General features: G+C 38.0%; 1 protein-coding gene across 1 annotated transcript in view; it reads left to right on the top strand.

Annotated features, from left to right (window-relative positions):
* Positions 1-6,522: 6,522 nt before the first annotated feature.
* The window catches only part of LOC139719868 (uncharacterized), a 47,504-nt gene continuing 35,678 nt past the window's right edge, over positions 6,523-18,348 (top strand). Inside the window, exons 1-3 of the mRNA XM_071631252.1 lie at positions 6,523-7,036; positions 11,142-11,262; positions 15,383-15,531. Coding sequence (XP_071487353.1) covers positions 6,809-7,036; positions 11,142-11,262; positions 15,383-15,531 — 498 coding nt within the window. The 5' untranslated portion in view covers positions 6,523-6,808. The remainder of the gene's footprint in view (positions 7,037-11,141; positions 11,263-15,382; positions 15,532-18,348) is intronic.

The following is an 18,348-nucleotide window of genomic DNA, read 5'->3' as shown; positions in this document are numbered from 1 at the left end:
AACCAATAAGTCCATATTTGTCAAATGGAGATATTTGCGATTAAAGGTCAAGAAAAATAATGAGAATAATGAGAAAATTCTGGCTTCTTTTGACCATAACGTCAAAAATATACCTTTATATGTATGACCAATATATCGTGTAAAAGGTATTATTTTGTACTCTATGACAGAGACCGTACTTCAAAATCTTCAAAAATGGACTTATCGGTTTTTGCAAACAAGCTCTTCATATATATATAAGAGTTTGTTCGCAAAAACCGATAAGTCCATTTTTGGAGATTTTGAAGTAGCTCTCTGTCATAAAGTACAAAATAATACCTTTTAAATGACATATTGGTCACTACATAATATAAAGGTACACTTTTGAAGTTATGGTCAAAAGAAGCAAAAAATTTTTTGTTATTCTCTTTATTTTTCTTGACCTTTAATCGCAAATATCTCCATTTGGCAAAATGGACTTATCGGTTTTTGCAAACAAACTCTTATAGTAATACATTTTATGCAATTTTAAAATGCTATAACTTCTTTATTTATCATCCGATTTTTGTCATTTTGGAAGGTTCTATAGCGATTTTGTTTCTCTCTTTCTTTAGAGGTTTATTTATTGTTTGGATGGATTCCTCTTTAAGGGACTCTAAGCAACGCTATAGAAATGCAATCCTTTCGCCGTGCATGAAGCCAAAGACTACAGTCTTTGATGAAGCCAGCCTATATACAATAGAGTCAGCCAACACAAGGCAGAATGGACTACTGTATCTACTTCTGGACATTTCATTGATGATAAGTCCCTTCAAAAATTCAAAACGAATAAACAGCTAAATAATATAATGAACGATTTGATGAAAACGTGAATAATTGAATACATATATTAGAAAAGATAAAATAAATGGGAAAAGGAAGGAGGGAGGTGGAAAATCTGAGATACTGTATATTATAAAAGAGGACCATCATAGTCAAGGTTTAGGTCAATGTTTATTCATTTTTTTTTCTTTTTGCAGTCTGCTCTCATTCAGCACAGATCTAGGATAAAAACTGATTTATGCTTCCTACGAAATTTTGAACAAAATTTCTGGCTGTAGATGCACGTCACGAGACCGACACCCACGAGTCATACAGCCCACAAGTCCTTACGGCCCACGAGCCAGACAGCAACTCACTAGTCATGCAGCCCACGAGTTCGACATCAAGTAAAATAGGCCCACGAGTTGTATACAGGGCATGAGTACGACACTACATACGGAAAAAAAAAAATCACGAGCCTGGCATTCGGCAAAGAAGGCCCACGAGACCGACAGGATGAACAGCGCCATCTATAAACTATTTCATAATGATGAAGAGTAGCTCGTGCCTACATGTTCTGCCTCTTCAGAAAGGGGGAGGGGGGATATTTGGCTTACCTCTAAGGTGTACGGATTACGGAACGTGTCCTTTTCATTTAAAAACAAAACGAATTTTGATATATAATTTTTTTTCGATTTTTCTCAAGCTTCACAAATGTTTTTGTTTTTGATCAATATTGCTGAGTCAATCCACATTCTTTTTCTATTGAATTCCCTTTCATGCACGTATAATGGCGCCATCACGACTTCATATTTTTCTGTTTGCTTCTTCTCTTCTCCTTCTTTCCTTTTGACCCCACACGCCACGCCTCTCAATTTCCTTATAATGTATACAGTGGCATATGATTATGACGTATAGCCCTTACATTAACGACGGATACATGTATCCACATAATACGACATCATGTTGATTTTGTTCTGTTCCGTGTTTTGGGGTTTTTTCCGTCACATATAGGCCCCACGTGTTTATACCCCTATTTGGTCTTATGCCGATTACTGTCAACAATAATTATTGTAGAAATGTTAGGCCTACAATAGTTTTCGTAGAGGTGAAGATTATTTATCATTAGATTTGTAGAGCCTACTTTCTTCTCCTTTTCATGTGCCATTACATAGTTTTTTTCTACCTTTTGATTTCTGTTCATTTTGATGAAAATAATTCTAATCGTTATTTAGATAAAAATCTTTATAATGACATAATTGATAATAATTATGACTATTTATTTATCATCGTCGTCATTGTCTTCATTTTATTACCAGTCCGTCTGGCATTGTTCTCTCAGAGAGCCCTGTATAATAGGCCAACTATTTTCAGATTTTGAGCTAGCATATATAGCCAAGTAAGTTTTTCAGACTTTGAGCATGAGGAACAAGACATTGCAGGTAAAGACATTATGATGCTTACTGCAACGCAAGCAGGGAGCAGAATTCGAATAGGGACGGCAAGTTAAAAGCCTCAATAGAGTCTTATCCTATATAGGCAATGTTTATATTTCAGTTGTTTAAAATGAATGATAATCACGACATTTTTTTTTTCATTCACTCACTTGTTTTACCGGCGATCTGGAGAATTGGATATAATTTATGTGCTATAGAACTTCTCGTAATGCATACAGGTCATTGCCATATAAGCAACAGAGCCGGTTATACAGCTCTGGTTGGCAACAGAGCCCATTCTTCATAGCGCCCTCTTACGCTAAATGACTTGACGTCTGACGACCAGCTGTCCATTATAGACCTGTCAATAATAATTATTCCACACCTGATTCAAGTCATGGAATCATTCTAAAGTTCTACTTATTATTATCATAATTTTAAATGACATATTGCAAGCAAATTAAATAAAGTAATGATATCACGAGCTCATACAAATCTTTAAGATTGTCATCAGTTTCCCCTCTTTTTTAAATGAGATCGACACGGAAAAAATGCATCCTTCCACATTCTTTTTTTTTTTAATGTGAAAATAAGCAAATCAGTAGGTAAGATTAATCGCTAACAACCAATTACACACACACACACACACACACACACACACACACACACACACACACACACACATATATATATATATATATATATATATATATATATATATATATATATGCCTATTCTGTTCATGCAAAATCTAATGGGAGATTTTCATGAACTAATGACAGTATAATCACCTCAGCCCATTTATAGTGCAATCAGTAGTAGGAACTTATTAAATCGGTGAAAAAGAGATCGTTTTCATTTTTTTCACCGCAACTTCTTTCTTTCATGTCCGATTTTGATTGAAAAAATAAAAGAATCTACCACTCTGCTCATCGGATTCAATTCTAATGATTTCAATAAAATGTGAACATAGAGTATACTAGAAAATAATACACTGATTTTCACTTGCATCATTCTGTCACATCTGCCATGTTCAGTGGCTATCTGATGTCGATAAGCTTTGAAAGAAACCAGCCATATTTACAGCCAAGCATGATATTCAAGTTTATTCAACACTACATACTCTTCAGTGAAAACAATCATGGAAATACTCACAGAACATATTCACAAACAGACATGTAAATGTGCTAGAAGTTTAAAGGGTCCTATTTTATACCGTAGAAGTATGCTTAGCAGAAAAGGAAATAATGGTTTTGAAGTCCTAAGCAAGTTGTAAACTAATAAAGTGCATCCATGACTCATGAATTAATCATTATGAGGAAAGAAAGGATTTTCCACTTGAAGATCGGAAAAAATGTTGCCTTGAAAAAAAAAATCATTCAATAATCTTATCATCGCTTCCGCGACATTTATACACTTAATTCTTCACACATACAGACTCACAAGATTTCACGCAGCTTAGAATTTGGGCGTGTAACTGTGAAAAAAAAAAAACCGCAACAGCAACAACTTTCGAAACTAATAGCTGAGACAAGAAAAAAAAAAAGCATCATAATCTGCACGTCGATTTGTGACGTAAAGGAACGTAATTGTGTCCGACTTTTAATGTCAACGCCATGTTGAATGTTGTTCGGGGTTTTCCCCAGACAACTTTATGTCCGTGCAGTCTGCCATTATAATTTTAGCTCATAATTAATATAGATAATATTAAATACGCGTCATGGTGTATGGAAAAGTACAATCATTTCAAATTTCCACGACAATAACTTCCAGCAAATGAAGTCAAATCCTGGCGGACAAAGCTGTGGAAGTTTCATCATCATTTGATGTTGAATGAGAGCGTTGTAGGATTTTAGGTGCGCATGTTTTCACAACATCATTATAAACTTAAAGAATAGTAATATTGACAGAGGTGATTATTATCAATTCTCACAGCTTTTTAGATCCTATCATCCTACTTTTTGCGATAAAAAAATATGAAAAAAACCTAATTTTAGCCGACATAGCAAGTAATTTCTCTAACAGAAGTCATCAGTGCTATAACACACACACACACACATGCACACACACATACACATACATAAACGTACACACAGACAAATCATGGGAAGGACAATGATGAGAGGACACGAGGGTGTTTGTTTGTTTCTGTTTTTTTTTAAAGATTTCGTGTCAAAACAGATATCATCTGAAACATGTGAGTACATAGATAAATGGGAGACCTATGAGGTATATCATTATGACATCATTATCTCGTTTATCTCATTTGCATTCACGTGCGATGGGCGTTCCTGAAAACTGTATAATAGGCCCCCTATTGTAAAATTCCAAAATTATTTGTCAGTTTTGATTTTGATGAAATCTTTACATAATTCTGCAAGTAAATTTGATTTTACTCTGTTAAATCCAACTAGAACACGATGGGGACTTTAAACCTGTAAGGGATTAACCTCTTCCGCATTCAATTTGACTTTTGTGAAAACAAAACTAAGATCATGCAATTACATTGACAGAGGTTTCCTCAAAATCGGCCTTTAAATGAAAAGTTGTGGGGCCTTTAAAACTTTCGCATGTTTTATTTTGTTTGTTTGTGTGTGTGTGTGTGTGTGTGTGTGTGTGTGTGTGTGTGTGTGTGTTACAAAACAGTGATACTAGGCGTAACCACCAAGTGAAGCACGATTTGGGAAGACAGCGATGATGTCATCACAAGATGTCATCAGCTTGCAAGTCTCATATTGACCTGTACATAAAACTTTCCTATTATGACGTCACTATAATTTTCCCTTTTTGACACGAAATTAATTGGAAGTAGTTGCATATTTGTGTCAATTTTTTTCATTTGTATAACAGCCTAGCAACAATGATCTTATTGGGGAAAAGGATGTTGTTGCCAAATCATCAACCAAAAGCATCATCATTACACCATTATTTTTTGAGTGTATATCGATGGAATGAGGGAGTTCTGAGGTGATGACGTCATTGCCTTTGCTTATATGCGTTTCTAAATCCTGTCACCATTCTGTGACATCTTGTGAAAATTTAAAACGCCCTGTCTTATTCTACGTCCATTTTTTTAACTTCGACCATTCCGTTTGTCTGATTTTGCTTTATTTCTCAAATTCAACTTGAATATGGTGTGGATGGCACCTATAACTGGATTAGCTAACTGAGCTATAGCTAATTAAGCGTTACCAATAAGTTCTGGATGACTTAGAATGACCATTCCTACAACCTCCCCTTTCTCTGCGATTCCACACAAAATATGAACTCACAGTCATATTCAATATAGAGGTACTCCATTCGCTGCATGGGCTGTTATACAGTTTTAACAATGCTTCTCCAATGGCGAAGATTATAGATGATAATATGTCATCGTGTTGGCGTTTGAACTAGTCCTACAGATTTGGGCTTTGATATTGATTACCTTTACCTATATCATCATCATCGTCGTCGTGGTCGTCGTCGTGGTCGTCATCATCCCCATCATCCCTCTGGAATAACATCATTATCATTTTCATTGCTATGGTAACCAGAAACCGGAATATACAGATAACGAAAAAAAAATAACGAAAGGATGACATAAACCCGGATGGGTGGAGTGGTGATGGTGCATGAGTACCGGTACTATTTGCAATTATCAAAGGATAATCAATGACTGGGCTATGTTTATTCATGAAATAAAGACTGATTCTCCCGATTCCGCCTTCGCTCTTCCCAACAGAGAATATTAAGACAGTAAACAAGAAATCAAACAAAGGAAACGTGAATCGTCGTTTGATTACGCAGGAAGTTTTCAAAAAGCGATTTTCAGGGGAAATCCCTGTTTGGTACTCGTGCCACGGATTATAAAGAATGTGCTCAGTTTGTAAACTTATGCGAACACTTATAATCGTTAGAGCAATGACCTTAAAAAACTAGTTTAGTCTGTTCACAGCTGCGATGCTTCGTTGCACACTCGTTGCACCGGTCCCGAGTGAAGAGCCCTCGCGTACGTTATTACAGTTGCGACCTGGCTTTGATGATTCAGCTCCGAGGAGAGGAGGCAGGCGCTCGCCGCGTATACTACCGATCCCAGCAATCAAGCTCTCACTTCGTTTGAAAGGAGCGTTGTTTCACCCTCTCGCTGTCAGTCTAGCTGCTATCGCGAACTAAATCACATGTCTCCTGACAGTGTGTGGAGTTCCGTGATTACAATGCATCTTCGTTGTTGAATTGCCTCGAATAAGTTGTGTGCCTCAGCTCATATTCACACAACTCAATTTTGGAAGTGACTGTCGAATACTTGAATAGTCTCACGTGCATGCGACGGTCTTCTCAAGTACACCATCATGGTAACTCGGCTTGAAGCTCCAACTGTGTGAATGAAGCGTACTGCCCTTTGTTCAATTCCAGCTCAGCTGGTCTTTGTGTGACATTGACATTGGAATGAGCTGTTGCAGCTTATTGCTCTAGGTCGATATTTGTTCATGACTGTCCAGATAAACTATAAAACTCTGAGAATAATAAACTAGCCGTCGGTCATAACCTGCATCGGTGTTGAGCGCATTGGGCCTGGGTTATCTTTTTGATCCAACTTGTCAGTGAGACGCAATATGACGGGCGACAGTCCGGTCACTGCCGCCGTGAGGGAGAGCGATAACGGCAATGACCCTTCATCCTCCCCCGTGCTGCCCGGTGCGGCTCCTAGCCCCTCGTCGGCCAGTGTCAAGCACCATCGGCATCGTCACAAGCTGAAACACAGATACCGCTTTGAGAAAACGTTGGGGAAAGGAACCTACGGGAAAGTGAAACTTGCCACTGAAATAAGCACCGGGAATCAGGTCAGTACAAAAAAAAAAAAGAAGAAAGTGTCATTTGAACCTGTTCAAAATACTCTGACATTAAGGTAAAATTACATATCATGAATATTAAAGAAAAAAAATGTGAAATGTGTACATGCGTACTGTGGCACAGCACAGCAAAGTTCAGTCAGTTGTATTAATTGTATGCTTGAATGTGAGAGCAATCAGTTGAAGTTGTTGACGGTAAAATGAGTGACTGAATTTGCTCTTGTAACTGAGTGTGTGTGGCAAAGAGACATACTTTGTGATATGAATGTGACATCAGACTCAGAGGTGTGCAATGCCAATGATTCAAAATTATGAGTTGATCATGAGCTAATATTGACATGGGAGTCTTGTTAAAATTGGTGACCTTAGCTGTGCAATGTCCAAAATTGCTCTACAAAAATTGCACAGCTCACCAGCAGCAGCGTGCAATGCAATGGTACTACTGTGTCACATGATATGCAATCAACCAATCTGATAGCTAAGTAATCTTTTTCGAAGTGTTGTATATATTCTCTGTGGAACCGGCATGTAAATTCACAATGAAAACCAATAAAATTTGTACAATAGAATGTACACATAGATGTGAGACAAATTCTTTTTCATTTAATTTATGTGAAATTAAAAATATTTAAGTCTGTTTGAGTGTGTATTAAAGAACATTGTAATAGATCTGAAAAATATATTGTTTTTGTACTGTCATTCCATGAATTATCTGAAGACTTTGCTGTGATTGAGAAAATCACAGCAAAGTACAGAGCATTATTATGTAGAGATTTTTTGAACCTATCCTCTTATCAAGCTTCAAACTTCACTTTTTTTCTGGTATATAGTAGGCTTTCAGAAAAGGGTGTAGTCTATCGATTTGTAGTCTTTGCTAGTGGCTTCAAGAACTAAACAAAGGGAGAACAAAGAGTGCATTGTTCGCTCACATAGTTGGCTTCATGGAGTTTGCTTAGGGGGAGTTATCCAGTTGTACTGTGCCATTGTGATGAAAAGTTAATCCGTGTGTGATCCACCATAAGGGCTACTGTCATGGATAATGGTATTAGCATCAGACAGGAACTGTTGTTCCTGTCTGAGAAAGAGTCATTTACAGGAGACGACAGGAGCGTGTCAGGGTGTGGTAGAGGAGAGACCTTGATTTCAAACTTGCAGACAGTGCCTCTTTGTTTGTTTTTTGTTTGTTGGCAGCTAAAAAATCAGGAGACTGTCTTCATATTGGTTTTGTAGACTGTAGAACATTCATCAGTCAATGGTATAGACAGGAACCCAAAACTAAAATCCTTAGAATGTAATTTGTTTTATATCGAGAGTGCTTAGAATCATACTCGGTGAAAGTAAAACATATTGCTGCATCTTATGCCTTTAGGCCTATCAATTAATGTACTGGTACTTGGTTTGTTTACAAGCTTCCCTTGTATTAAGACAGAATGTGAGTGAGAATTGTTGACGGAGATGCAATGAAAAAAGTTAGACATGAAACTGAAAGGATTCCGTCTGCTACTGTGCATTGTTATAGAAAATATGTCTAAGCTCTTTACACTAGGCCAAGACCATTAAGGCATGTACAGGAACTGCATGGGATGGTTTTTTAATCCTGCTGTTTGCAACATATTTGAGGTTAGCCGATCATTTGTTGTTCATTTTGTATTTACTACCTCCACCAAGGGGATTTCTGTCAGTGTTGGTTTGTTTGTCTCTTTGTTTGTTAAAAAATAACTCAAAAAAGAATAAACAGATTGAGATAAAATTTTCAGGAAAAGTTGATAATGACACGAGGAACAGATGATGCAATTATGGTGTGTGGATCAAGGTCTTTCAAAAATATTTTGTTTGTTTGTTTGGGGGGGGGGAAGTATTCTATATGATTGGGAAATAGGACAATTTTTAGTACATTTTCCGGGTTTTGTAACTACTTTTGAAGACTGTCATTAGTCATGTTCATATCACACACACATGTCAAGAATGACTCCATGCTGTATCAACTCTTGGGAGAAAAGGATCAAGGAGTACCTCCCTGCTTAGCCTCAAAAACTGTAGATCTACCAGCCATGCAATTGCTTGAAGCTATAAATTATAATTATCAAGCATATGACTTTATGTGCTTCTACTTACTTACACTTGCTCACCATTGTGTTGTTTATCTGAAATAGCTATAAAGCAAAATAAGTTTAATGCATTTTCAGGAGTGGTAAACAGTTTCTTCTTTGTTGTTAAGGATTAAGAATTAGAAAAACAAAATAGATTCAGAGAGAGACAGCACAAGTTTTCCAAAACACCCAGCGGTGATGGGGGTCATTGTAGTTTTCGGAGAAACAAGGAGGGTCCTTCAGGGGGGCAGACAGGGGGAATGGGATAGAGCAAGTAACCATCTACCTACTCTGTCTCTGCATGGTTGTCTGAAGTGATTAAAAGCCAGACTAGGAGTCTGCTAATGTTTTTAACCCTGAGTCAAGACACTCATGACTGAGAGAGAGAGAGGTACAACCAACAAACAATGACCACAGAGGGAATTCCAGGCTTGTTGGAAGGCATCCATGACCATTTGTTGACATTAGCGACACTTGTGAAGAGCTTCATTGTCATCCTCTTTGTTCTCCGCCTTGCCAGATTTTGGAGACAACCTGAATCCCTTTACCAACAAAACAAGCTTTGAGAGAAACTGTCCCTGCAATACTGTTGGGCCTACTCCACATGTGTCATAACTTCTTTTTTTTCCATCCCTCTTCTTCCTCCTTTTCCTCCTCCTCCTCATCTGCCTCCTCTACTTCCCTTCCTCCTCCTCCTCTTCCTCCTCCTCCTCCTCCTCCTCTTCCTCCTCATCTCCTACTTCTTGCGAACATCCTCTTATTCCTCCTCCATAGTGTTTCTTTCATCAGATTCTGCCCCTTCGTTAGTCATTATAGTGTCAATTTTGTCCTCTCCAATCCTTCCTATAGATGCAAAAATATAACTCCTGATAGAGTCCTTTATCATGCCTTTGAATTGAGGAGAAGGTGAGAAAATGGAAATGTCACCTAATTTGTACAGATTGTTGTTGATACACAAACAGTGTAACACAATGCTTTACTATGTCCTGGTATTGATCATATAGGCATGATGTATACAAGTCATTGAACTATTTCTTGAAATTCCAACCTATTTCAAGCACACCTGTGGTATTTTAAAACCTCTTCTGATGTAACAGAAAATGTACTTATTTGCCGATAAAATCTTTGGCACTTCCTTGTTTACGGTGGATGTAAACTCAAAACAGTGCAGGATGGGACATCTGGGGTCAGTAGCACTTTATCTCATGTTTACGTAAAATCTTATCACATATGCACTGACCAGTCTCTGCTATACATGATATATTTGTAATTCTGAGAATGATAGCGATCAGACAGTTGTTTCAAAGAATGTGCACGTGATCATCACTCTGCGTCATGCATTTAATAGTGAATACCATCCACCATACGAGACTGGTGTGTAAACATAGACTGAAGGTTAATTATCAACTAGCATGGTGCCACAATTAAATGTGCTTTGAAGCAATGCGTGATAATTAATATTGTGTGTACTATTAAAGAACCTGATCAATGCTTTCTGTAGGATAGACCTACCATATGAACTAAACACAGATTTGTATTCATAAATATTCATCTGTATTTTTCCATCATTCACTGTCACCAAACAGTGACAAATTTATACTATCACTGAGTTTTATTGTGAAAAAAAAACACAACAGTTTAGTTCCTGTTGACAGTGACACAATCAGAATATTTGGTTTAAATTTCAGATTTTTGTTGACTGTTCTGCCTCAACTTGGATTGTGGTAACTCTAGATCTTTATCAGCTGTGGGATGTACATCTGTACATTTGTATCCATGTGGGTCATTCCCTGATTTTACAGTAGGTCAGTACAGGGTGTATGTGTGAAATTTATCTAGTTTTAGTAGCAAGCATTTTCATGCATTCAGTATGTGTTATTCAGCATTCATGAATCCTGAAAGATCATAAAAAGTAGATTTGGCTCATCAATTCACAACAAAAGCTATGGTGAACAGTAAAATTTAGCACCGACTAACTTGAGAAATCTCTCATTGCCTTTACTCAGGTTGCAATCAAGTCCATTCCAAAGAACAAGATTGAAGATCCAGAAGACATGCGGAGAATAAGGCAGGAGATAGAGCTTATGTCTACCTTGGACCATCCCAATATTGTGAACATCTATGAAGGTAAGAAATGAAAACTTCTATTTAAGTCAGAAAATGTGGTTTCTTGAGCTTAAGTGCACTCAGGGTGCTTGTGAAGAATTCAAAGATGAAATGGTCAAAATCCGACAGTGCACATAATATATTTTTGTTTGTATGATTCCAAAGAAGCCAATGCTGAAGACTGGAAGTCATGTTACAAATTTAGATTCTGAAAAAATTCACTCAGTGATGGCTCGTGACACTTTGTACCATGTGTTTCTTTGTCCTTGAATGAAACCGATAAGTAGATTGTGGTCATATATGACACAACTATTTTCTCCCAGTATCTTTGTTTTGTCTTCATGCATGCTTCTATTTCTTGAATTCTCAAATCTTAAGATTTGTATCCAGCACATTTGTGTTTTTGTAAATCCCACTATCATATCACCTGAATGTAAACCACAAGAAGTCTGAGTGGAAAGACACAGTTCATTCCAAATGCAGATGGGTAATGAAATGCTGGATAAAGAGGACAAATATTACATGTCTAATTCATCTGGTAATTTCCTTAATGACAGCGATCGAGCAGATTTAATCACATCATGTCGTTTCAGCTCGCTACCACTTTTGTGGCTTTTAATCGCAGTCCCGTGATGCGGAAAGCTGTTACAATTATTCCCATAGTCAAATGACCCTGGAATGGTGCCTCAAAGGCTGTACAAATATGTGTTTCAGATGCTATTAAAAGCATCTGCTTGAAAATCACACTTCAGTGGATTTGAGATGCTTTTTGAAATGAATATTGTTAAGGAGTTTGACATTATTTGTAAGTAAAATGCTTTGGTCGTGATGTTCTGCTCATCAAAGAAGCAATTAGAAGTATGAAATTAGATGGAATTTTATAGAAATTCTGCAAAATGTCATGCTTAAAGAGGCTTCAAGCTTTAAATGTTCTCTTGCTCTTCTTATCAAACTTTGATTGATCATCTTGTCTTAGCTAGGCTCCTTAGGAGTGGCTGTTGTTAGTGATTTATGATGTATGTTTGCTAATTGCAATGAAAGTCCTATTGCTTATATAGATGTATCCTTTCAATTTACCTACTAAATGTCTTCATATATCCATTATGCTTCACTAGGCAAAACAAAAGAACACGTACCATAAAATCTGACATTCATGTGTTTGATTCTGCATGCAATGTTTATTGTGCTGATTATGAGCATGCAGAAATGAAATAAAATCAATCAAGATCTGTAAAGTTCAGTGTGTCATGTGGACTGCAAGGAAGGATCAAAACAGACACCAACCTGCTGCAGTGGGGTAAAAAAAAAAATTATCAGAATTGTTTGCCAAGAGAGCAAACATTCACCCCAATGCCATGGCAAACCACAGTTGAGTCTAGACGTCAGACTGTGGTGTGCCACTCAGCAATGCCAAAGCTCTCACGGGAATGTTTTGTTGTTTAAAAAACAGCAATGTGAAGTTCATGTCCCTAACAGAGAAAAAAAAATGTGAAAGAGAAACTTCTCTGAAATAGTGTGTACTCGAGCAAAGGTACTTTCTGAAAAAAAAAAAATTACCCCTACATTGAGAGAAACTTAATCAAAAATATATAATTTATGGGGTAGGCCAAAACAAAGAGTGAAACATGACATCTGTCTTTAAAAAAAAATAAAAGTTTGATTGGTGGCACATAGTCTGGCAGTACATTCTGTGGGCAGGATGGATGCATGCCATATCATCCCATTGGTTACTTATTAAAATTGCAGACATTCTGCTGTTGTTTTGATTGTTTCATTTTGATATCATAAAAAAGCCTCTTTAACTACAGTTTGTATGTATGATTTTATGAGTGACTTTAAAGGGTCAGGACTTATCTTCTTAAAGTTTAAAGGAGAAGAGACATATCAATATGATAAATCAATATGTCATAAGTATGCCTTGGGCAGGCATTAAGTAGTTTCAATGTCTGCAATTGAAAGAGCTATTAAATGCAGTACCTACTCCAATCACTTTTACTTTTACTTCGTTTTTGACAAGTCAATGCGCACATCTCTCATTAACTTTTCTTTATTCTGTCTTTATATATTTCTATACTGAGACTGCTCTCTCAACGATGGAAAGAGACATGCCTATCTCATCAATCACGTCATTAGATTCATCAGCATGATCATTTAGATGAGAATTGCATTAAACGTCTGGCCAATATGATCATTTCCTGTTATGTTTTTGTATCGTATTGCATCCCTCTGTAACATACGGGGCACCGTGATTACAAAATGCTAATGACATTTAATGCAAGACAGTGCTGACAGTGTTTAACCACACAGCAGGAAATACATGTAGCTGCTGGTGAAAAAGGACCTCATCATGTTCTACACAATGTTTTTGCATCTGATCTAGCTTGTGTAGGATGAATTGGATGAGTATCATGTACATGATTTCATTTCAGTTTGCCTAGGTTTTTATGGTCCCCATCACAAAGCATGGAATCTGAAGATCATGGTCATGCAGATTTGAATTCCCACACAGAGCTACAAAATAGTATATGTACATGTGTATGACATGTGTTTTCATTACCGGTATGTAGTCTTTTTCCTCAGTCAGCCACAAATAATGAATTATGGTACAGTTTAGACACTGATTATGGTAATCTTGTCAGTGAATCTAGCTGTATTTTTTGGGGAAAAATAGTATATACGTGTAGGGAACTTGAGTGACAGTATTTATATGCAGGTGTATTTTAGGACAAGGAAATTAACCAGACAAATAATTTTCCAGATAAACTGTCTGCTTTTATTGTGAAACACAGCAGAATAGTTGTGAAATCTTCGTGTGAAATTTGCCGAGCATGGCCAGTGACAATGATGAAACCAGTAGACAGTGTCGAGCTGTAGTCCACTGTCCTTCACGGGAGATTGCATTTTAATTTAGATAAGTGTGAAGTATAAGACCATGCATGTCATACCATACAACCCCTCCCATTTTTCAAAAGAAACGAATTGGTAAATATCGGGGGAAAAATTAACCACAAGTACCTGCAGTACCAGGGTAGAGGCATTTTGCTGTCAGGGACTTGGCAGTGTTTGGGGCTCCAGATTTTGCAAAAATGACAGGATCAGGATCTCACAGAACAAAGGCATTGTGCTGTGGAGTGAGTCATGCTTGAATTACTGACAACAGAGATTGGTACGGTTGAGACCAAAGTAGTGGTGCCGCTATCACCCACATGTTTAGCTGTGTGCCAAGGTAAATCCCCCTCTCCAGCCCTCCTGGAGTCCGCGGGTTTTCGGGGATGGGCAAAGTTCGCCAACTGGCTCAGAAGTCAAATATTGACAGGAATTATGAAAATAAGTCATGCTTTTGTTTGTCTGGAATCATCCCCGCATGTGGCTGGGTGTTGTGTGAATGTTAAACATTGCGCATCAGAGCCGCTTTGCTTAGTTATTGTGAGCTCAAGGCGAAGGCAAAGAGTGTGGGGAAAACCTCTTGGGAAAGACAAATATTGTCAACCAAAGAATCTCGTTAAGAGTGGCATTATTCTCATAAAATGCAAAACACACACATCTAAGTAATCAAAATTATTGATATTGTGTACCCTGAGCAATCTAGAGATGTTGACAAAATCCTTTTGCAATGTCTGTTTAAGAAAAATAATGTAGAGCCTTTGATAATGTAGTTGTATGGCAACATTCCAACATGATCACTTTAGTAGCTTACGTTTATTAGAGGCTTCCTGTAATAAAATAAAATTTGGAAATGGATTTGCATCAGTCGTTAATTTTGTGATGTTCCCTCATACCTGAATGATATCAAAGGTGATACCCATCCCAGTTCTAGGTGATAATTTTGTACATCATATGTGCAACTACAGCACATTGTTATGTAACACATGCCTATTAAAATACAAAGTTTATGAGATGTCCTAAATTTGCTTTAACCAAACAGTACGCACACATGTACAATGGTACTTGGATCCTCAAGCAATTTTGAATTGTTGTCTATACATGGCAACAGTGTAAGTGATTTCATACATTTATACATGGTGGACGATTAAAATTTAACATTGGCAACCTGTCTTATAATTTATGGGTATGTAAACATTTGCAATGATTATAAATGAAGTGTTCATTTTGGTTTCCCTTCTTGCTATACATTTCACAGTGTTTGAGAGCAAAGAGAAGATTGTCATCGTCATGGAGTATGCCAGTGGAGGGGAGCTTTACGAGTTCATCGACAGCAACAGCACCCCTGTGGAGGAGGTACAGAGGATCTTCAGGCAGATCGTCTCGGCTCTGGCCTACTGCCATCTGGTAAGGGTCCCAAAACCAGCCACCTTGTGGATTTAGTGTATCGCTGCCCACAAATGATAAACTAAAGTTTTCTCTATTACAAAAATTACCAGTTGATGCACCAGGACCGCTGGGGGACATCATAATGGGTCGGGGCATTTTGTAGACTCGTTCCACCATCTTAGGTTGGGAAAGAACGGGCATTCTCGCAATGGCTGAGCTAGCTAACATGAGTTTGGCACATGTTCAGCAGCTGGTATTCAAACTTAATCGACAATGGTGTAATGCGTAACATACAATTGTAGCTATAATTGCTCTGCAATGGTCAGGTCCACATACATTCTGAAATGAGTCATGAATAAGAGACAATGTCAATGAAAAGTGGTGCATTTCCTCAGCTATTATGCAGTACACATGTCCATTGAAACTATGATATCAATAGCATTTTATGGGATATGGTGTTTGACTGTAGCAGACACTTTTGTCTGCATACTGTAAACGTTTATATTTTCATGCGATTGATTTTTGGCGCTGAGTGGCTCAAAACATACTCATGGGTTCTTGAATTTGCACTATGCAACTGCTTTTACTCACGTTTTTATCCATTCCCAGAAAATTTGTGTTGCCCGATCCATTCGAATGTGTGGCCTGCACAGAAATATGAATAAATTTACTGCACACACAAATGCGCTCAAATGACAAGGGCATATGTGTGCACACACACATTTGTACCATGAAGGGTACCATTGACGAAGCCCATGATTCAACGCATACAAAATGTGCAAAGAAAAGTGTGAAGATATTTTCATGGGTTCTAGAATTCGCACTAGTCCAAAAGTAGCACGAAATAGGCACAAATTAATGTACTGTGAAATTTTCTGCATTGACAATATGAGACAGGTAATGTGCTGCTGCTCCCATGAGGAAAATTTTAATTTTTTTTTCCAATGATTTCTGTCGGGCAAGTTACACAAGTCCATTTTTTGGGTCAGCCGCAAGACAGGGGGTGCAATTGTGTCTGTGGGGAACCACAACATAAACTGGGAATATTGTCTGTGATGTGTCATTAGGTTTGTGTGGTCGAGGACGAATACATCATCATCATCATCATCATGCAAAATGCTGATGGTTTATCAAAAGGGGTTAGTGGAGGATACAGGAACGGTATTTGCTATGACCTAGTACCCTCAGGTCACTAGTAATGGCACTTCCAGGCACTGTCTCTATTTTCATTAATCCTGATAGTGAGAACTGTTGCTGATGCTGGCAGGCAAAGCAGACTATGCACTGTGATGACTTGCACCATCCTTTTCCTTTTCCTCCTCTTCCATTTCTTTCTTATTTCCCTTCCTTTTTTCACTCTTCTTTTTTTGTTTCTCCTCTTCCTTCCCCTCTCATCTTTGTTCTCCATTATCTTCAACCCATTCTTCTACAAATCTATCTATTTTTTTTCTCCCTCATCCCCCCTTCCTTCTAGTTCTATTCCTCATTCTTTCATCACTTCTTTTTTCTCTTCTTTTCTTCTACTTCTTCTTCTTCAAGTCTTCCAACCGGATGGACTGACTCTCAGTCTTGGGTACCTTCCCCCCTAGTTCAAGGGTTTGCCAGACAGAGTAGTTTGTGTGTTGTTGGCTCAGGCTCAAGTCCATGGGGGCCCACTGTGGAGGAGGCGAGAGATCTATCACTGACTTCACGTGGCACGGAGCCTGATGTGGTTCAGCAGGGGTAACCAGTTCACTCAAACCAGCCAAAAGTTCTATGGGTCTTAGCTGTTGAGTGACAGTGATGCGCCTCATAGTATGTAATGGGACTTCTCTCCCCCCCCCCCCCCCCCCCTTTGAACATAGCAGCTTTTCAAATCTGTGCTCTATGACTATGCGTGGATTGTAAACCATACCGTCTTCATGCAGAATTTAATGCATCTTATTTCCCGTCATGTGCAGTTCTGTTTCAGTCTTTCATTTGTTGGTATCGAAAGCATATCGAGATTTACAGAATCAACAGAATTCCTTACATAGTGAGTGAACTGAAGTAAGTGTACATGTGTAGGCTATACACATTGTACAAGTGTGTACTTGGGTACGATTCAAATCTCACCTTGTTACACATACGTTCTCTCTCACACTTTTATGCAACACACATGCGCACACCAACCCTCGTGAAGAATTTTGAACAAATTAGATATGACATTGCACTAAATACGCTTCTCATTTTTGGACTCATTGTTACCCCTTCATTTATCTACAGAATATAGAGAATAATCTGTAAACTTTTGCCACATTTATCAGTGTCATCCTTCAGAGTTTAGCCAACAGTGGAAGGGGGAAATGTTCCCATCCTGCACCCCTCTTGCCCTCCCTATAGGGGGTGCTTCTTGCTTTTTTCAAGGGCTTTAGCTGGTGGTTTTGATCCTCCTACAGGAAGTGGGGAAGAAAGGGGGGAAAAAGATCTTGAGTGAGCTGGTATTGAAGAGGCCAAGTATGCCAGCTATGTAACCTTGGAGTTGAACTGTGTCTGTTAGATGCTCATTTCCTCCCTAGATGTGCTACTTAGGAGCATTATGTCTGCCTCTAGTCTTCATTGTGCAGACTACAGCACAGATATTGTTGCCTGTTTGAAGTTCTTCATGCTCTAGGCAGAAGTCTTTTTAAAGAGTTGGACCATGAAGAACTCACGTTTGTCACAGAGAGAAATTCATATTGCTTCGTGATATCTTCTGCAGTAATAGTATGATTTTTTCAGGCTTCTAATTCACATTAAACATCTTCACATTATTTGGGCAGAGTTTATATTGGCTAGCATGTGTATATAACTGTACTACCACATCTGTACCTCTGA

This window comes from Diadema antillarum, unplaced genomic scaffold, assembly GCF_040938485.1.
Source record: "Diadema antillarum isolate AM-2024a unplaced genomic scaffold, OU_Dant_1.0 scf00000116, whole genome shotgun sequence".
NCBI classification, from domain to species: Eukaryota; Metazoa; Echinodermata; class Echinoidea; order Diadematoida; family Diadematidae; genus Diadema; species Diadema antillarum.
The sequence above is the reverse complement of the archived record's forward strand: the minus strand, read 5'-3'. Positions and strand labels throughout refer to the sequence as shown.